The sequence below is a fragment of the Phodopus roborovskii genome, unplaced genomic scaffold (assembly GCF_943737965.1).
Source record: "Phodopus roborovskii unplaced genomic scaffold, PHOROB, whole genome shotgun sequence".
Classification (NCBI taxonomy): Eukaryota; Metazoa; Chordata; class Mammalia; order Rodentia; family Cricetidae; genus Phodopus; species Phodopus roborovskii.
Genome location: NW_026125391.1, coordinates 11,201,556 through 11,223,886, shown reverse-complemented (window position 1 = coordinate 11,223,886; position 22,331 = coordinate 11,201,556). Strand labels below are relative to the sequence as shown.

At 36.3% G+C, this 22,331-nt stretch overlaps 1 protein-coding gene across 1 annotated transcript in view; it reads left to right on the top strand.

Moving 5' to 3' along the window:
* Crppa (CDP-L-ribitol pyrophosphorylase A) overlaps window positions 1-22,331 on the top strand; it is a 272,273-nt gene that overhangs the window by 128,230 nt on the left and 121,712 nt on the right. Inside the window, exons 7-8 of the mRNA XM_051175086.1 lie at window positions 2,846-2,938; window positions 3,340-3,432. Coding sequence (XP_051031043.1) covers window positions 2,846-2,938; window positions 3,340-3,432 — 186 coding nt within the window. The remainder of the gene's footprint in view (window positions 1-2,845; window positions 2,939-3,339; window positions 3,433-22,331) is intronic.

Genomic DNA, 22,331 nt, shown 5'->3' with positions numbered 1-22,331 from the left:
GGTGGCATCCATGGTCTCTTAGTATTGGTTGAATATCTATCCAGTACCTTCTGGTCTTCAGTTTCCATGGAGAAATCAGTTGTAATTCTGATAGGTTTGCCTTTATATGTTACTTGGCCATTTTCCTTTGCTTCTCTTAATATTCTTTCTTTATCTTGGTTTTTGGTGTTTTGATTGTTATTTGGCGATGGGACTTTGTGGTCTATGCTATCTGTTGTTCTGTAAGCTTCTTGTACTTTCATTGGCATGTCTTTATAGTGTTCTTCTATAATTTTATTTAATGTTTTTTTTTTGAGGTGGGTTTCTTTTCCTTCTTCTATACCTATTATTCTTAGGTTTGGCATTTTCACGGTGTCCCATATTTTTTTTTTTATCATAGAAATCACTTATATGTATGCAAAAAGGAATTCTTAAACTAAGTTATTTCTTCTGAAGCCAGAGTTGTCTGTTCATGGTAGGGTCTGTTTCTGTGGTTGTCTGGCTTTGTATCTGGTAAATGAGAGACAATTCCGCTTCCATGCACACAGGTTACCCTGGCACATTGCCACTGATCCTGTTGAAGATCTGAGACTCCAGATCCTGGGAAAAGAGAACTGCTCCTTATAGTCCTTGCAGTTGCAAGAATAGAGGGCAGAGCTTGCTCTCTGAAATGCAACTCCTAGTGGAGAGAGGCAGTTAGGTTAGTTCCTTCCTGGGAGTTTATAAACATCCTGACAGGTGTGAGATGGTATCTCAGAGTTGTTTTGATTTGCATTTCTCTGATGGCTAAGGATGTTGAACATTTCTTTAGGCATTTCTTGGCCATTTGAGAATTCTGTTGCCCATGTTTTAATTGGATTATTTGGTTTGTTGATATCTAGTTTCTTAATTTCTTTATACATTTTAGAAATTAACCCTCTGTCGGATGGGATGTGGTGTTGGTGAAGATCTTTCCCATTCTTTAGGTTTCTGTTTTGTTCATTTGATGATGTCCTTTGTCTTATGAAGCGCTTCAGTGTCAAGGCCCCATTTATTGACTGTTAATCTTAGTACCTGCACAGTTGGTGTTCTGTTTACGGAGTTGACTTCTGTCCCAGTGCATTCAAGGCTATCAGGTTCTCTCTGGGAAGGAAAAGTGACTGTTTGGATTGGAGGGGGGGTGTTGGAGCTTGAAGGGAGGAACTGGGAGAACAGGGGAAGAGGGGGGAACTTTGATTGATTTGGGAAAAAATCATTTTAATATAAAAAATATCCTGATATTAGGAAAGTTTAACCATAAGCAATGGATGCTGATAAATCCACTCACCCTACAGACATAACTTTATATCTGGGGAATGTTTGGGGAATGTGCTCCCAGGACAGTGACATCTCTGTTCTTAATGTCTAAAAAGTAAGTGAGTCTACAGTAGGAAAGGCATAACATTCATTCCAAGTGGCCTGCTATACCAACATCATGGAATGGCCTGGAGCAAATTAGCTGCTAAAACCTTTGAAATTATTTGGATACTTCAGAGACCATGAAAAATTGTCTCCTTGTAACATCCAGAAGATGGGATTTCTTGGTGAAGCTTGATGCACAGTGGGAGTTGTTCTCTCTTATTGTGTTAATTGTAAATGCTACCAGGGAAAGCTTGCATTTGTTTCCTCTTCCTTCCTTCCTTCCTTCCTTCCTTCCTTCCTTCCTTCCTTCCTTTCTTCCTTCCTTTCTTCCTCCCTTCCTTTTTCCTTCCTTCCTTTCTTCCTTCCTTTCATAAATCATTGTTCTCTTTGAACTTTGGGCTTAGGAAAAAATTTAAATGGCAATAAAATCTTCAGTTCTCTGGGAACTAATTTATATATCAGAACTAGTTCTTAAAATCTTCCCCCTCCATTATAACAGTGTATGGGATTAAGCTGTTGAGTAGGCCATCTCAGAGCTACAGTTCCATGTGTCAGGAACAGCACTGTATTTTAGAAATATAGATTGTAAAGTGTGATAAATGCTATGTAGGTATGAACCATGAGATGCGAGTTACTGGGACATTATTGCAGCTCGATTTTTATAAGAAATTCCTATATAATAATTGTTAAGTTTGTGTTTATAATTAAAGAAAAACTTGAAGCAAGTCTTGAAGCAAGATGTAAGAAATATTTCATTGGGGAAACATTTTATGATTGTTGTACTGTCTCTTCTAATTTAGTTTAAGGATACTACTTTTTTGCTTGTGTGTTGAGACATTCTCACTATGAAGGCAAGGTTGGCAGGGAGCTCACAGAGATCTATCAGCCTCTGTGGCTTGAGTGCTGGGATCAAAGGTGTGCACCACCATACCCAGATGAACTACCTCTTAGAAGATGGCTTTTCACAGTGTCTTTGTTTTTGATTATTCCTGCCCAAGTGCACTTCTTACCTCTCTTTAACAGACACCACTGTAATAATTTCATATTGCTTTCCCTGCTGTTAGTCATTGCAGGTGGAGTAAAATATGTTTGAACTGTGATATTAAGCAAGCCTCTGCCATTCCATCCCACTGCCTTGTCAGCCTTTCTGTTCTGGTCCAATAAATGCATCAAAAAACACAAACCAGGCTCCTTTCCTGTTCTGTAGTGTTTTCTTGGTCCCCAGCACTTCCCCCCTGTTTGAATGTTTCCTACAATTTTGGCTTTTAAAAATACTGTATATTCATGGATTAAACATTCATGGATTGAAATATCTTCCTTGTTGTGGTCCTGATACAGTTTAGCCTGTGTTTATTCCTGCAGATGCTGCAGGGATCCATGAGATTATAGCACATCTGCTGCTTTGTCATAAAGTCACTTATGTTCATGTTGGTCTGTGTCCAGATAGCAAATAACTTCTGATTTGTTTTTTTTTTTTTTCTCCTAGTGCCTTAACATCACATCCACACCCCTAGATCACACAGGTGGAGACATCCAGAACTTCCTCATAGCCCAGTGTTATAGCGTCATCTCTGTGAATGTAAGTACTAAGCACAAGTGGTTGGAAGCATTTGAGACCAGAGCAAACAATTTCAGAGAGAAGGGACGCTTCTTGACCCTTACATGTGCAAAAAAAGATTTTGACAGATTAGTTCTGTTATTTATTATATGCTAACAATTGTATTTTTACCATTTCAAATAGTAAAACATTATTTTCTAAACCTGATTCCTAGAATAAGATGCAAGTATTTCGTCTGTAGACAGTTCAACCCAGAAAATTGCTGAAATCATGGTATGCATAAATTGTAGGTATCCTTTAAAGTGGTTTAATGGTTAATTCTGATAGTTCCATTGAATATGTTGTAAAGTTCATCTCCCCATGAGCCAGCTTCCATTCTGTAAAAATTTCCTGTCACTTTCTCTTATTTTCTTATCTTCAAGGTTGTGTCCTCGGATTTTCAAAAAACTCAGAAGTTCCTGAGCACACTTGGAGAGAGCAACCTTCCTCTCTTGTATCCTGTAGTTGTTGTTTTGGTGAGTAAACATAATTTTCTCTGCTTCCTTCTTGTTCTTATCTGAAAAAAAAAAAATGAGTTTAATTGACAGTGCATACCAACATGTAGAAGAAATTTCAAGGTTCTTAGGCTTTTTCTGCTGACTTCTGCTTTGTAGCTGTGATCATATGGCTCAATGACACTGGAAAATTAGTTGATCCCATTAGTAATAATTTTCTTTATCCTCACCAATATAACAAAATATATAACCAAGTTTACTGGTTGTTAAGTAATGTCTGAAAGCTTTATTTAGTGTTGTCTGTCAACATAACAGAAGCAACAGCAGAAGAATCCAAAGGCTTAAAGAATGTCAGGAAGAAACAACACAGAAGAAACTCCTTCTTGGCTTCTCTGTGTCTTAGAAGGAGTAAGTAGAATGACTGAGTGATTGAAGAGAATATTTATAAGAATGGCCTGGACATTTTTGGAGAAACACATCACACATCACACCCCACCAACACCCACCTACCACCCATCTATCCCCGCCACACACACTGACAAACACATTTGTAAATGACTGAAAGAATACATTGACTGAAGAATTCACTTGCTTGACCTGCTACATTCTGTATCAGAGGAAGATAACAGAGAGCAAAGCCAGTGAGGAGAAAAAGGTTAGAATCTATGCCAGCCTTGCTGGCTGATGAACAGGGCCTGAAGTCTGCAACACTATTTTACCCCGTGGGAGGGCTTCCAAACTTTCTATAAAATTCTGAGTAACTCCCTGTCCCTGAATCTCAAGCTTATTCTGTACTGTGGGAGCTTAATTTTTGTTGTAAGTAAGATAATTAATGCAAAAGAAAGATAATAATAATAATACTATATATTTAATATAACTCTAATGTGAGCAACAAAAGCAGGAGTAAGTTGGTTCAAATAAGATTAGTGCATCCACTGGCCAAGCATTTCTGATTGTGGGCCCAAAAGATAGGTTCTAGGGGTGCAGCTCATATGGAAACCTATCACAAGTGACTGTTCTACACAGCAACACAGTGTGTCATTTAGTATTTTAGGAAGGTTGTGAAATCTACTCAGCGGTGGAAGACTCCAGGCTTTGAAGAATGCAGGACATAATTGAAGACCTGGGTTGAGCCTTCTGTTCATTTTCCAGGTTTATTTGCATAGAAATCTTGATTTGTCACTCATAGGTGATATGGCAAAGGGGTTATGCAGTGTAGTGAGGAGACCAGTGCCGTTGTTCCTGCCTCAAGATGCTTAACTTTGAGGTTCATTTATTTGAGTGCAAAATGGAAGATAATAAAACCAACATTGTTCAGAGTAGCAAGAATGAATTCAGAAAGTCACTTTTGAGGTTCATTTTCCTGAGTGTAAAATTGAAGATAATTCAACCCCGACATTGTACAGTTGGCAAGAATGAACACAGAAAGTAGCTTTCAGCCTAGAACTGGAGCCTCGGCAAGCCTACAATGGTGGCATTGCCCTGGTGCTTGTTTCCTCTTTTTTTCCAGTCTGGATAGGATGATTCAAAGTTCACTTCCAAGTATTGGTCACATTTTCATGTTTCTCCTGGGTACTTCATTGGGTTGCTTCCCTTCCTAAATTATCAACTCTATCACATTATTTCTAGGCTAACAGTTATTAAAACTATAACAGTCACATTAGGCCAGAGGCACCCAAGGGCATTGCCCAATGAACAAAACATTTAGCTGATTATTCTTCAAGTTATTAGAAGTATGGAAATACTATAATGGTAAAATTAGATAAAATGACTATAAGTCATTTGGAGTAGGGTCTAGGCTCTCCTTCCTGTCTCTAGGCTAAGGGAGTATCCCTCCATGGGGAATGTGCTATCAAAGTCCTTTCGTGTACCAGGGATACATCCTGATTTCATTGTCAGAGTCCCTTAGACTGCCCAGGCAGATTTTGTTGATCGCTCCTGGAAGTCATCACACTCCCTGTGGAGTGTGAGGGGTGGGTGGGATGGGAGGGTGTTCAGGGAAAATGGGAGGGAGAAAGAACAGGGATTTATATGTAAAATAAGAAAAAAATTTAAAAAATGACTGTAAGTCTAGATAGGTTATACATTAAACATTAAAGGAAACACATACATACATACTTGTATGTACTATGGAAGTTTATATTATAAATATGAATTTTGTTTATGTTTATATTTTTTATATCCATATCTTTATATGTTACATTTATAACATTTTGTTTAACTGGATTAGAGGTCTCAAATGCTGTTTTGTCTACTTTGCTTCCTCTAACTGCTGAAGAATCAATGCAAAATATGCTTTTATAAAATTTTTAATAAAGCTATAATTAAATAACAGCAAATTCTAAGATTAGACAAAAAGGCATCTGGTTGTTTTTTTACACAATATTCTTTATTCATCATAAAATGTTCTAAAATTATAATTGATAAATACATATTTCTACTTTGAACTAGTATGGTTCAGTAGACATAAAACATAGCTTTTAGGGATACAAAGTTACTTGTAGCCCAGGCTGTGTTGCCAGGAATGACCTGGAACTCCTCACCTCCAAGTGCTATGATTACATGGCCGTCCCAACCTTTCTGTTCAACTGTCAATGCTGTTTAGTCTTAAATGACTTGTATAAGGGCTATCAACTTCTAATTTGACTCTTCCCAAGAAGAGTCATCTGAAAACCAAAGGAAATTATGGTTATTTCATTCTCTTTTAGACACTTGTGAAATTTTTAACTGACATCTGCCTATTTTGGAAAGTTACAACCGCCCTGTCTTCATTGTCTACGCTGTTGAGTGTTGAGTCAAATATAGTAAAAGGAGACTGGAGATCAATAAAGCTGAGGCATTTGACACAAGCATTTGTATGCACACATGTGGCTATCTGTTAGAAGACAACTCCTAGAAATCAATTATCTCCTCCAAATTGTAGGTTCTAGGACTTGCACTCCTGGCCTTTGCTTGGTGTCTTTATCTACAGAGCCATCTCACTGGCCCTGGGTTGTAGTAAGTGTTGAACATTGGTGTTGGGGTATCAGCTTTTGAATAGATGGTATTTAGGAAATTACACACTGAAAGGAAGTAAGGATGTGCTCCTTAGTTTTGACATAGTGGATTGGATTTATTTTAGATTTTGTACAAGTCTTTCTTATGCAATTCCTTAATTAAACTCAGAGGAGTTAGGACATCTTAAATCCTGGAGATTTTTATTGTTTAGGATAGACTGATGTGGGGAAGTAGTTTCTACTTTAAGATCCAGATTAAATAGTGCACAAAGTTTCCACATAAAGACAAAGGAAAAAATGAAGCATTTTGGAAAGAACTAAGAAACTTAACATATTTTTTCTTTTTAAAGAGCTAGTTTTTTTTTCATAATCTTTTTATGCACAATATCTTGCAGATATTGTGTAATAATATATTACAAGAAACTTCATTTCAACTGGTCATTTGTCTAAAATATTTTTGGTGACTTTAGTTCTCTAAAACATCTTTTATTTGCCCGCCATCTTCAAAATACTGTTGTGGATCATCTAGTTGGTCATCATTCTTATTTTCCCTTGTTTTTATATTGGCTTACTTTCACAAATTCTCATGCTGATGAGATTAGTATTATTGATGGAATAAACTTGTACTAGATTTTATATTTTTATTCATTTTTTGAGAATTTCATATGCATTTTGAACATATTCACACTCTCATCTCTTCCTAGACTACCCTCTCAATATCCCATTCTTTCCTACTGAAGTTTGAGATTATTGTTTTTTCATCACTGAGTCCAGTTTGTGTTGCCCAACTGGTCTCAGGATTGGGGCCAGCTCTGTAGTGTAGTCACACTACATGTGTCATGAAAGCAACGGACTCCCCCTCATGCAGCCACTATCAAATGCTAATAGCTTTTCAGTCAACGGTGAGATCCAGGGTCTCCCCACATCCTTCTAGGCTGGAGGCTAGCATTATTTTGATCAGTCCAAAATCTTTGTTTTTGGTAGATTTAACTACATAGTTCTACAATGATCCAGTGACTGTTGGTAATATTGGCTGGTGGATTAAAACAGATGTTTGTATTAAAGGTGGAAAAAAGAATCTCTTATAGAATTATTCACAATGCTAAGTTTTAATGAGTTTTTTGTTCCATACAGTATTTTAGTTATGACATTTAGAAGTACATCATCAGATGATAAGAATGTCTCTCACTGGAAGACTATTCCATATTTGGAAGAAAATATTATAGATTTAGTACATATGAAAATATTAATACTTTAGATAGTTTATGATATTCAGCAAGAAAATTTTTAAAAAAAGATTGGTTTCTTTCTCAAAAATTTATGTAAGAATGATGGATTCTCTTTGAGGTGTGATTTCTGTTTTGTGTGTATGTGTGTGTGTGTGTGTGTGTGTGTGTGTGTGTGTGTGTGTGTGTGTGTATGCGTGTGTGTTGTATATGCATTATATTTGATAATATATTTCCAAGTGACTACATAATAGTTTTCTATTGTCCTTCTGTTCTGATCCTCTCCCCACTTCTTTTAGTTCCCTTTGTCTCATAGGCAGTTGTGTTTTGGTCTCATTTCCTCAATACCTACATGATTCTATCCATCTTTACAAAATCTGGGGTCCAAAGTGGAGAGAAAACATGGTATTTGCCTTTTTGAGACTGATTTAATCATTGAGGGATATTTTTGACAAAGTTTTTGCCTATGCCTATATATTGAAGGATTCCCATAGCTTTTTTTCTTAATGTTGCATATTAAGAGCTTTGATGGATTTGGGTTTTGTTCTAGTTGAGAGATAGGGATCTTCTAGGTTCTTTCTTAGATATATGCATATACATATTTCCAGAATTATTATTCAAAAATTGTCTTTGTCAAAAATTAGGTGTCTCTGGCTGATACTGTGTGTATTTACTTCCAAGATTTTCATGCTAATACATTGATTTATGCATCTGTTTGTCCAAGTGGTCTGCTGCTTTTGTTACTGTGACTAATATATCCTGAAGCCAGGGGTGGTTCTTTCTCCTTAGGATTGCTTTATCTATTCAATTGTTTTTATTTCCTTATGAATTTTATGACTTTTTTTCTAGTTTTATAAAGAATACTACCGTCATTGGAATTTTTATAGAATGTTTGCCATAATGTAGCCATGTTTTCTATCTTAATTCTGCCAATTCCTGACCATGGGAGTTCTTTCAAAATCTTGTAGAGTCTTCTTCAGTTTTTATTTTTCTCCCATGTTTGAAATTTTTCATTGTAGAGATCTTTCACTTCCTTAATTAGGTTTATTCCAAGGTATTATTTTGGAAGCTCTTGTAATTAGAATTGCTTTCCTATTTTTTTCTAAGCATGCTAATTATTGGGCTACAAGAAAGCTACCACATTTTGTTTGCTCTAGATATATCCTGCTACTTTACTGAAGGTATCCATTAGTTCTAAAAGTTACCTGCTAGAATCTTTCTGGTCTCCTATGTATAAAATAATGCCCTCTTGCCCTTTTATCATTTATATTCCTTTTTATTTATTTCTAGTCTTTATTCTTGGCCTAACACCTTCAGTATTCTTTTGAATAAGAACAGAGAAAGTAAAGTCTTGTCTAGTTCTGAATTTTATAGTGGAAAATGCGTGGAGCTTTTTTCATTTGTCATCATGTTGAATTTAAGTTAGTTTATATATAGCTTTATAGCATTTTATCATGTTCAGGTACATTCCTTCTACTCCTTATTTCTTAAGAGCTTTTAAAATAAAAGGCTTTGAACTTGGTCATAACCATACCCATGTGATTCTGGCATTAAGTTAGTTTATGCGATGTCTTATATTTATTGATTTTATATATTGAGCTATCATTATATCCCTGGGTTGAAGCTAGTTTGTAATAAATGACCTTTTTGTTGTGTTGTTCAATATGATTTGCAAGTATTTTATTGAGAATTTAGCACCTTTATTATCCATGAAAATTGGCATACAATTTTATTTTTGTTGCTGTGTCTTTATCTGGTTTTAATATCTGTAATATTGACTTCATAAAGCCTGTAGTTGTGGTGCTTCCTTTTCTAGTGTGTGAAGTGGTTAGAGGAGCATGGCGTTAGTTCTTTACACATCTGGTAGAATTCAGCAGTGAATACATGTGGGTCTGGACGTTTATATTTTTTGAGGAATTTTTTTGAAGTTTCTGTTTCATTGCTTGTTATAGATCTGTTTAAATTGCTTATACCCTCTTGGTTTAATTTTGGTAAGCTATATGGTCCAGAAATTCATCCTGTTCTTTTATATTTTCCAGTTGAATAGCATTTTAGTTTTTAAGTGTATCCTAATGATTTTCTGAACTTTATTGGTATCTGTTGTCATGGTTCCTCTTTCATCTCTAATTTTATTAGTTTGGGTCTTCTTTCTCTTTCGGGTAGTTTGACAAAGAGTTTTTTTTTAAAAAAAACATTTCAAAGATCCTAGTTCATCAATTATTTGCATTTTTTCATTTCCACTTTGTTAATTTATACCATATCTTTATTATTCTTTCCTATGCTGACTTAAGATTTGGCTTGCTATCATTTCTTCATTGCTGTTTTGTCAGATATGCTCACACTGTAACACCCGCCCCCCCCCCAATCTCTCTCTCTTAACATAAGTACTCTTAGCATTTTAAGGACTGCTTGCTTTGGATGCACTAGGGTATGATATGCAGGGTCTTCATAGTCATCTGCTTTGAGGCATTTTAAATCTTCTCTCTTGATTCTTTGATGACCTAGTCATCACTCAGCACTATGCTGTTTAATTTTTATGACTTTGAAAATTTTCTGGGATTTCTATTGCTGTTGATTTCTAATTTTCCTTCATTGGTATTGAGTAGTGAATACATGAAATCATTTTGAGTTTACTATGTTTGTTAAGACTTGTCTCATTTACTATTGTATATTTTAGACAAAGTCTCAATAGCTATTGAGAAGATTGTATTTTCTGCAGTATTTGCATAGAATATTCTGTTGATAACTTGGGTGTAAGGAGTAGGTTTTTCCTTCCGCCGCTGGTTTTGTCCCGCCGCTGCGCCAGCCCCAATTAACACACTGAGACTCTGTATTTGATATAATGCTGTTGGCCAGGTATTCATTTCTTATTGGCTAGCTCTGTCTTAAGTATTAACCCATTTCTGTTAATCTACATATTTCCACGTGGTTTTATCTTACCAGAGAGAGAGGCCTCCGGCGTTCTGCTCTCTCCATCTTCCTTCTTGACTCCTCCTCCTTACTACTTCCTCTTTCCTCCTTGTCTCCTAGTTCCTACTATCTTGCTTTCCTATTGACCAACAGTGCTTTATTCATTAACCAGTATGAGAAACATATTTACAGAATGACATCTCCCATCACATGGGTACATTTGATCTATGTGTCATTTAACTATGACGGTTTTATTCTTGTTTCTTTTTGGAATAACCTATCTGCTCATGAGAGTGGGTTATTGAAGTTAGTCGCTACTATTGGGCTGGTGTTAATTTGTGTCTTTACATCTAGAAGTCTTTGTTTCATGAAATGTGTATGTTGGCATTGGGTGCTTATTATTTATAATTGTTGTACCTTCTTGATTAGTCCTGTAATCTTATGAAATATCACTTGTTATCCTTTCTAAGACTGCCATTTTTGTTAGCTATTAAAACAGTGGCACCTGCTTACTGTTAACATCTATTTGTGTTGGAATGCCATTGGCATCCTTTACCCTAAGTCATTATTTGTCTTTGATAGTTGGTATATTTCTTCTAAGCAACAACTAAGATCCTGATTTTTAAACCAATCCAATAGTTTGTGCCTTTATATTGAATTGAAACATTAGCATTTGAGTCACTGGAAGTTGTGTTTTCCTGTCACTTGTTGGTTTTGTAATGTTAAAGATTTTACTTTAATGATTTGCATGTCTAACTATTCTAGTATAGTTTATTCTTTTACATAGTAATATACATGTGTTTATCTTTCTCTTAAGTGCATGGCATTTCTTCCAGAATCTTCTATGGGACTAGCCTAATTGTGCTGGAGTCTTTTAATTTGTGTTTATAATGGAAAGGCCTTTTTTTCTGACAATTATGATCAATAGTTTTGTCACATATGGCAGTCATAGTTAGCCATGTATGTCTTTACAGTTTAGAATTCTAAACTCAAACTTTTAGATTCTCTGTTGAGAAATATGCTGTAATTTTGATGAGCTTGATTTTATATGTGACTTTGTATATACATCTTGAAATTTTCAGGATTTTTCTTTATTTCCCATTTTTAGGATCTTAACAATAGTATGGAGAGGTGTTTATATGGTCTTATCTGTGTTTCTTGAATGTGAATGGTTATCTTTCTCCCCAAATTTGGCAAATTTCTGCTATGATTTTACCTTTATCCTTAAGTTTTTCTCCTATTCCCATGATTTATAAATCTTTTAACAGTGTACCACGTCTGTTCTTCCTTTAATCATTCTATTGTTTCTTAAAGACTCTATGATCTCTTATATCAAAAATTTCAATTTTGTATTTTAGCATTTCAACCTCTTTATTAGATTGATTTTCATCTTTTTTCTTCTTTATTCAGATGTATTTTATTTAGTTTATTTATATCATCTTTGAATTATTAAATATTTTATTTTAAGTTACGTAAAAGTGTGTGTATATGTGTATGCAAGTGCCTTCAGAAGTAAAAGGCTTTGGATCCCCTGGGAAATGGAGTTACAGGTGGTTGTGAGCCATGTGATGTGTGTGCTAAGAACCAAAGCCTGGTCTTCTGAGAGAGCAGTCTGTGTTTTTACCATTGAGCTGTCTATCTAGGCCTTGTTCTTTTCCATTTTATCAAATAGTCTTATGGTTAGTTTTTTAAATCCTTGTTTTGTATTTCATCTAATTTTTTTCTGATTGTAATCTGTTACTCAGGAAGTGGTATTTTAAAGAATGACCTAGTGCCTCTAATTTTCATGTGTCTAGTATAATTGCCTTGGGAGTTGTGTACCTATGATTATTTCTTTGATAAGATTTTTTTCAACTACATTCTTTCAGTTGTAATATATGCAATGTTCTAATTGGACTAGACTTTAGTAGGGTCATGGTGCTGTACCTCTGCAGTTTACTGGGGTTTATGGGACCAGGCATAATCTCCAACAATATTCCAAAGGTCATCTTTTTACCAAAGAAGCAGCTATATCTAGAGATTTATACTTCATTAAGTACTGTAATACTCCTTAAAAACAGTCAGTACCAACTTGGGGGGGCATACAAAAAAAAAAAAAAAAAAACAAAAAATCAGTACCCATTAAAGTATGAGGGGAAAAGAAGAATAGTCCAGTATATACTAAAATGTTACTCAGTAAGGTTAGAGACAGAAGGGAATTAACCTAAGCCTAGGGCTTAGTTTTGTGTCCATTGAGAAAAACATCAAAGAGGGAAAAGTCAAAGGAAGATGTTGTTGCTGCATTGTTAGGAAATAGAGCTTAAAGATTACTGGAGCTACAGAAAGTTACAGTTGAGAAGTAAAAAGAGGGAGGTGGGGTAAAGTAAGAATGAGATAGAAGTCATGTGAGTTGTGTGTATAAGAACAATTAGGAGTTCATGCTATAAATCTGCCAAACAGATGTTTATGGAAGAATGAAAACAGTAAAATATAAGTTAAGTAGATGAAGAAGATTACAGCCTCATTCAGTATTCCTTCCTTTCCTCGTTGGCCTGGGATTTCAATTTTTCCTATTCCCATGATGTTTTTTATGGCCAAAGTCAGGTAATTGGGGTTAGCATTTTTTTTTTTTTTTTGTTCCTAATTCAAATGGATAAACCAGATTTGGGGCATACAGTGTCCCAGTGAATTCAAACAAATTGCCTTTGTAGTTGAGTTTTTGTTTGGTATCCAGTAGGGGTCAGTCCTAACCTGGCTTTCCCCCAGACATCAGCAGGAAATGTTGATTTTTTTGGGGGTAATTTCTGCCCATGCTTGTTCTGCGTGTGCAGAACAATGTTCATTCTTCCATCCCTATGTTCTAAACCCAAGGTACTGAAGGGAACACACCAGCATGGCTGTTAACTGGTATAGCTGCAGATGTTATCTTGTGTAGGCCCTGGCTTCCTGGCTTCTGTCACTGATTACTCCTATGGTTTCCATATAGTAGTAGATGAGGCACATGTAGTAATCACATTGTTCTGGCATAGCCACTCCTTGGATCAGCATTTTACTTCTCAATTCTTATGTTGTCATTGCCCCAGGTAGTTTTCTATGATTTGTTCTTAGGGTGTTCTCTTCATAGTTCCTGTAAAGAATCTTTAGCTTCATGGGTTACACTCCAGTCTCCATTTTCACAGCCTGGGCTGCTCCTGCATCTCTGCCCATGGCCTATGTTATATTCAGTCCCTACTGGCATCTCCTGCTTCAGTGCTGATGTTGCAAAATGGGAAGAACATTGCTCTGGTTGGGGTGGTTTGTGGCTCCTCCTTTGCTAGAGCTCAGTTGGCAAATTCCCTTTACTTTCGGCTGTGATATGCTTTGTGAATAAAGGTCATTGTGTATTATACTGTCTGTTTTCTTTCTTTAAATGCAGTATCTGATACTGTTTACTATAGCCTATAAACTGTCAAAGTTTTTTTCTGAGTTAACAGTAGGTAATTACGCCTTCTGAGAGCCCAACTTGTGATGAAAATATGTTTTGCACCTGTAACCTACACAGCACAGAAGCTTAGCAACTCATATTGTGGAGTGTGTAGGTTGCGTGGCTGACTGGTCCCAGTCATACACTGCATTGCGTAGCATCATAGAGAGTGTGTCCTAGCAGTAGACAAGAAGATCAAAATTCTGTTTGGTTTCTTCCCAAATTCAGATTGCTTTCACACCATTGTACAAAAGAAATATTCTAAATGGATAGTCTATGTTGGGGAACGTGTATAGTTGACCTCTATTGTCAGATTGATTCTTGCTAGAGGATTGTCTGGAAGTTCTTTTCAGTGTCCTCTGTAAAAGCTATAAACATAGGATGCACCCAGTTTCTTATTTTCCTTGTGTCCACCACTTCCATAATAATGGATATGTACTTGGAAAAATGGCATTTGCCAATATCAAAGTAAATTCTTAGAAATGTGAATTTGATATTAAAATTACTCAGGAAATAACTGGTTTCTATTTAACTGAAGCAAGAATGAAAGGAATAAGACTGTGAACTGAGGCTGCCTTCTGTTTTTAGAGTGTCATGGTCATAGATATAGTGATTTTTCCTGGGCAGTGGGGAAGATGGACTGTAGGGGGCAGTACTACTAGTATTGTATTCTAGACAAGATTATATAAAAATTATCTTATAAAACCCTCACAGTTCACATATTATCTCCAAAAAGCTCAGTAGGAATTCCTACTTATTGGGCTGTTATTTCCACAAAATATTCTTTAAATAGTGGGAGTATATGATTTAAAGCTTAATTTTTCAGTGTACAGGGACAAGCCACCTAAGAGGCATGCCGGCTCTGCTTTCATGACCAGTGTCCACAGTTTTAATGGTGTTAAAAGAGATGGAAGACTCTGTGAATTTACTCTAGCAAAAAATTATAAAGTACCAAGTGGAACTTTAGTGTTGCAAAAACATAATTAAACCTTCAAAGGTATTAAACATTTTATATTTTTGGGGGAGGAAGTACTTTAAATGGATATAACAGATCAGAATATGTGGTCTTTAAAATAGTTCAAAATGTTTAATATTTGAACATGTCAGCAAATAATGAAATAATTTTTAAAAGTCCAGAAAACCGTCAGCCACTGACATTTGATACTTTCCGTGTGAGGAAACTGTCATGGAGATGTAAATTGTTTCCAGAAGTTTCCATGGCCCCCAGTGGCAGCACAGGAGCAGAATCAATCCAGTGTGCCGTACATAACATAGACTTGTTACTTTGATGCTTTCATGAATGTGTTAAATAATGGAAAAAGATTAAAAATACACACACACACACACACACACACACACACACATATATATATATATATATATATATATATATATATATATATACACATAGATGTATCCAATGTTCCTGCCTAATAAAGAACAAATGCCAATTGGAAAATAAGGCAGGGCCTACTTTTTAAGTCTAATGGCTTTTTATTTTAGCTTCACAGTCATGAAACTTCTACTGAATTTAAGTTCTAAACATTTACAATATTGTTAAATTTCCCAGAATATCCTACACATAGACCCTTGTCACCTTTTACTTAGCTGCCAATTTAGTACATTTCCTGCTGTTAACCCTCTTGGTCCTACTCGGAAAAGATGCTTTTTCAAGGACCAAGTTCTTACTCAACAATCAAAGGGGAGTGATTTACTTCTCAGAGTCTCTATACCAAGTTTATGTTTCATGGTCTGTTTGCTTCAGCTCCCTAGATTTCAATCACTTGTTTTCAAGTGATTGTCTGCCTCTTCCTTTTGTTTGTAAGTGATTGTCACAGCTTGGGAGTCACTCCTTGGCTGGCCTGGGGTGTTAGCTCCTAGTCTTTGCTCTGCAACAGTATCAACTATATTGCTTTTGTAGCTTCATGAACACATCTGCTTTTCCTTCTGAAATATTTCACTTGTATTACGTATTAAGTATGTACAATTCTCCCTTAAATGTATGCGCTTTCTTTTTCCTGCCTGCACACCACTTCAGCAGAAATGGAATTACTTTATGGAGTATTATGAATTCTTTCATTTGTTTTGTGCTAATACAGTAAGTCTCAGGTATTTCCTGGCTTACTCAATAATAAAAGCTAGATAAATACTGGTTAAAGAATATCTATGGAGCCTTTTATAACAGTGGCAATAAAGGAATTAATTTCCAACACAAAGATGAGGAAGGCTGGAGTCATTTTTATGAGGATGTTGAATAGACAGAGTCAACTGTGTGGGTACAGTTTTAGATCTTTGCTTATGGCTGAATGGTGAATGGAAAGCTTATGTTGTGGGATGTAGAAAGTCATGATTAATTGCAGTAAGCATACAACTGATGATATTTAGAGAAACGGTTCTCATACAAACACCTTCCTGCTGTTTTAATCTATCTAAAGGATAGGGGTATTTTCAGATATAGTGGTGTTCTAATGGAATCTGCAAACAATGATTTCTAGAGGATATTTCCTAATTTTCATGAGTATATTTTCCTAATTAAGCACAGATTTAGGAATTGCTAATTATTTCCCCATTTTCAGTAGGGTTTCAGTTTGAGTGAAACAATTTGCAAATTTTTTTTTTGCCAGATTTATCTTACTTAATCAATTTGAAAATTGACATGTAAAGTCCACAAGGCCAAGCTTTGTTAAGGGGCTCATATTGATGTTAGCCCTAGGAAGAACCAGATGATTGAGTTTGCCATTCAATTTTTTTATATATGCTGGGCTCAGTAAAAGAATTATTTTTAACATGGTTGTTATTACAATGGGACCAATGAGCCTTAGTTTATTTGATTTATGTATAGCTGCTCTCTAGGTTTCTGTTTTTACATTTTACTAGAAATTTTAGTTTAAAAATGCCCAGAGATTGAAAAAAGCAAATTCATGTAATATGTTTACCCTAATAACTATTCTTTATGTGAGTAGAGATAGTGCTTCAATAATGAACGACCCAGACTATGGAGGTACTCTCTACTTTATATGACTCACTTTGGATAAATGCTTTTTGACTTCTAATAAATGTACATACCACATGCAGAAATTATGCTTTATAGTTTCTCTGCCTTGATATTTTTGTGCTACTGTGTTCTACTTAAATAATGAAATGAGCTTTAATAAAACTCTGCCTTATTGTTTCTTTGCAAAGCTCCTATAACTTTAAATATTATTAAAATGATATTTTAATATGATATAAACTACAAATAAATGGATCCTGACTTTGCATATGTTATTCAATTGTGTATGTAATTTGAATTAATTTTCATTTAGTTGAAAGAAGTTAATTATATTCTCATGTGACTAACCTGGTAAGGATTCTGGATCTGGAGTTAATATCCCAGGTGTAAGTACTAGCTTAAGCTTATTCTAACCTGTCTAAGTTGTTTTGTGTCTGACCTTCAGTTCAAAAAAGCCTTATATATAATAAAATATCCTTTTTTCATCAAAGGAAACTTTCTTTTTTTAAATAATTTCTATTTCCAAATGTTGTAAAATCATTTAACATTTTAATGCTTTCCAGTGTGTACATTTTAAATATAAAGCAGTTGTCATTATATCAGCCATGTTAAATACGAATCAAGTACAATGACATACCTGTTTCCTCCTCATTTTCCTCTTTCTCCTCCACCTTTTTGAGTTTTCAAGATAGGGTTTCTCTGTGTAGCCCCAGCTGTCCTAGAACTCACTCTGTATACTAGGCTGGCCTGGAACTCACCTATATCTGACTGCTTTTGCCTCCCAAGTGGTGGAATTAAAGGTATGCGTCACCATGTGTGCTTGACATGCCTGTTGTAAGCCACTTTTAAGATCAAAAGAGACTTCTGAGTTTTTTATTTTCTTTAGTTTTTGTGTCTGTCTCATTCTTATATTTTCATAGTGTGGTTATATATTTCATAGTGTGATAATCCTAGGTCTTTTCTTTTGACCTTTCATTACCTTTCCCCTTGCTTCTCTATTGAAAGTAGTTGCAAAATTAATCATTTCGTTTGACAAGGGTAGTCTTGTATATCTGTGTGGTCCTTACTTTTTGATAATGGTCCATGCTATGAATTCCTTTTACATTTCCATGTAAATTGTAGACAAACTGTAGTAGTCAATTCTAGTGAAGTGTCCTCTCTTCCACTTAACCGAATTCCTAATGCTATAGATTTATATAGCATTTAATCAACATTTGTGTGACAAACATTTTAAAATGCTTGTATTTTGCTGTATAAAGTAACTCCTTTTTAAAAAGTCATTTTATTTGAAGGAGCCATATTTTATGCTAGGGATGTTTCATATTATTTTATCTCAGTTACACACTTTTTATTTTTTCTGGAATGAGGACTTTAAAAGTAAACACTTAATTTAGTGACCACAGTAACTAAGGAAATGCTCTAGTTGCTAACAGCTCAAGAACTCCTGTTATTTTCCCTTCTAAAGAAGTGATAGATAAGCAATCTAGAGCTACTTGACAAAACAAGGAACTGAGAAGAGGTATTAGATTAAATGAGAGGCAGTATAACTTTTAACCTTTTGAGATGTGCATGAGTTTAGCCTGTTGAGGTCTGTTAAAGTTGCAGAGGCTGGAGACTGGGTAGGGTCCAGTTCTGAGTGGTCAAAAGAACATTACTTCTTCAAGTGTAGAAGAGAAAAGAGTTGGAAAGAACCGGTAGATGGATCTGAAGTAGAAGGACTACACACAAAGAAGGAAGAGTTGAGAATGTGGCTAAGAGTCACAGATGGACTTCTTTTGTGAACTCTATACCACAGCTCTGTTCAAACAAAACTGAGGTGATCAGAAAAGCTTTCCATAGTCTTAGTGCAGCACAAAGAATGGATTAGACTGAGTAGAGAGACCCCTTAATGCAGCGATGCTCAACCTTCACAATGCTTCGAGCATATAATTCTGTTCTTCATGTTGTACTGACGCCCCAAACATAAAATTATTTCATTATTACTTCATAACTGTAATTTTCCTGTTATGAATTATAATGGAAATATCTGATATGCATGATATCTGACATGCAACCCTTGTGGTGGTTGCATCCCACAGGTTGAATACTGCTGCCTCGATGATTAGTTTATTTAACTAGTGGCCCAAGAAATAATGATGGCAGTTTATCTGTTATGGCAGCTCAATTTTAGTAGATTTCAGCAGATAATGAATCATATAATACTTAAGCTCGGCAGGTGGTACACCTTTCATCCTAGCAATTGGAAGCTAAGACAAGCAGATCTCTGTGAGTTCTATATAGAGAGTTCTAGGCTAGCCAGGGCTATACAATAAGACTCCATCTCAAGAAACAAATAAACACACAAAAAAGAGGAATATTTGCATTGGTATTACAGTAAATGGCAGAGAGGTATACCTTTTAATTTTGTGTTCCGTGTATCTGGGAACTGAGAGCAATCTAGGTACATTCAAGAAGATTCTTTTGTTTTGAAGGCTGGGTACCCAGATGATAATCCCAATATTTTTGTCACAGTTTACTTAGGAAGATATCCATTAGTGATAAGTTTAATGTGCATATTGCTCCACTAATATTTGAATTTTAAATCTTACATTTCATAGAATATGTGTGTGTTTTTTATATATATAAAACATCATATATATGTGTGTTATATATATGTATATCTATAACATATATGTGATACACATATATATTATATATATCACTGACTTGTAAATATATTATTTAATATGCCAGTGCCTCTACCAAAACTTATACAGGCTATACTGTTTTTTTTTTTAAACAATTTGTTTTGCAGTATTTTATACTCTGAAAACTAAAACAGGAAAATGCCAGCCAACCAACAAAAGCAGAAAACACTCTTATACTTTGTACTGACTCTCTAACAGAGACAGGAAAATGGTCAGAACATTACCAAATGTTCTGCTCCCTGAGGATAAGAATATGAAGTGACCTAAGATAGATTACTTTTGCATTTTTTCTAGACTATGTGTTGATTTTTTTTTGAAAGTGGGGGAAGGTGATGAAGTTGGTGCAAAGAACTGCTGTTTGCAAACATGCTTCGACGGGACTTCTGTTTGCAACATTTTATGTGGGATTCCTTTGACAAGCATAATGCAGTTCATTTCTTTTTCCCCAGGCACCAGAGGCTTTGTTTTATTGGATTCTGAAACTAAGACTTATTTTTGAGTCACTGCTGGGGTGGAGTACAGCAAGTGTTATCAAGACATCCCCCCACCCGGCCCACCGCTAGCATCCTCTTGTTTGTGAGTGGCAGCACCTACACGGTCATATCCACGCCACTGGTCACTGAGTCTGCTGATAGAATACTCATCTAGAGTATGCCGAGAGAACACTTAAGAGCATGACTGGCGAACTTAATCATTGTGTGTACGATTATGACTGAGTTCCAAGCATGGGGAAGCAATAGAGTCCATGGTGATCTTGTGTTTCTCGCTCTTTCCACTTGGAAGAGATGGATTCTCACTCCATTTATACCTCTCAGAAACCTCCTAACAAATGTTACCTCCTGATGCATGTTATTAATGTAATTATGTGAACGTTAGTCATAACAGACACTTATTGAATGGTTGAAAAAAATGAGTCACCATTCTCTTTTAAAAACAAATGATCCCCTTTAATCCACACATCAGTTGTGAGAGCTGATTGTCATAAATACCATTATTCCCAGTTCAACATGAAGCCTGGCACTCAATCTGCCTTACCTCATAAGGTGCACAACTAATGGCAATGCTCGCCCTTTTTGAGTAACTGAAACTTATATCATTAGAAGTAGAAGGAATCTTAAAAAGAATTTAATGGAACATTCCCATACAAGAAATAACTTAAGTCCTTTGTCTAAAATTAACTTCTTGGTACAGAGAAGTGGCAGGTCACCCCTGACCAATGAGAGTATCTTAGGCTCTACAAGCCACAGGTTCTCTTCACAAATAGCTTTGGAAGGGCCAGGTCAGCCACACACAATGTCCCCTGCAGTTTCTTTTCAGAATGCCCTACAAAAAGGCTCATGTGTTTGGTCAACATATTGTGGAGTTGTTGAGACAAGCTTCAGGAAGGTAGGCCATTGGCATGCCTTGGCACACTGCTTGTGCTCAGACCCAGAAGAATGGAGTCAGCTGCTTGTGGACTAAATTCCCTAAACTCATGTGCTAGAAGTCTCTAACCCCTATATACAAGTTGCTTATCCTTGTTATTTACTTATAGGGAATGGAATTACAATTGGCTGTGAGATCTGGGTGGTGGGTACTGGGAACCTTCTGCAATATTGACAGGTACTCTTTACTCTGAACTGTCTTTCCATCCCCAACATCCCCAAGGTATTTTAAAAATGTATATAGGGTTTTTTTCTGAATTCATGTCTGTTTACCACATGCATGCCTGATGCTCATAGAGGTCCAAAGTAAAAGCTTTTATAGATATACAAACAAACAACAAAATACTAGTAGAGAACCCCCTTACTCACAAAGCAGGATAGCCAGAGAAGCAAAGGACCTATTAAATACACTATGGAGGAGCCCCTCCAGGGCAACAAGTAGGCTGATTGTGAATCCACACTTCTCCTTCTACATCTCCATATCCAATGCCCCCAGTTCATCCCCAGATATGTAGCAGAAATCCTTCTGAGGTCTCCCTTTTCACTCTGACCCTATCCCTAGTGGGCCACAAACATTTCCCCCAAATTTCCTTCCTTCAACTCTTCCTAGTACCTCAGCCTCCAACCCTTTGAGCATACCAGCTCTGGAGATAGTCCCCAACTCCAGAAGCCCCGCCCTCTCCTGCTAACTCACAGGGTATGCCTTCCAGAAAACCAGGTAGGGTGTATATATTCCATCTCTGTTGCCCCAGATCCAGCCACCCCATGCCCAGTGTTATCTACAACTCTTCAGCAAACACCTGTGGTAGCCTTACCTCCCCCTCCCCACTATCCCATAGGTCTTCCCCATTCTAATCACCACCATTGATGTTTTGTCTAAGCTCCCAACTCCAGCAGACACCCCTTACTAACAAAAGGGCTGTTCCTGCCTAGGCAACAAGTAGACTCACAGAAGATCCACACTTCTACTTTTGCTCCTCCAGATCCAATTCCCAGTCTCTCTGACTCCATTCTCAATAGACCACAAAGATATTCTCCCCTGACCTTTCTTCCCCCCAACTCATCTCAGTATCCCTGGCATCCAGCAACAGCACACTTTCCCTGTGAAGACACCAATGAGCAGGCCAGGGAAATGGGTAAACTAACGGAAGACCTTCACCTCCTCTCCTCCAAACCCAATCCCACAGTAACACTCCTAGCTCTGCAACAGAACACCTGTTGTAGCCTTCCTTACCCTTCTGCC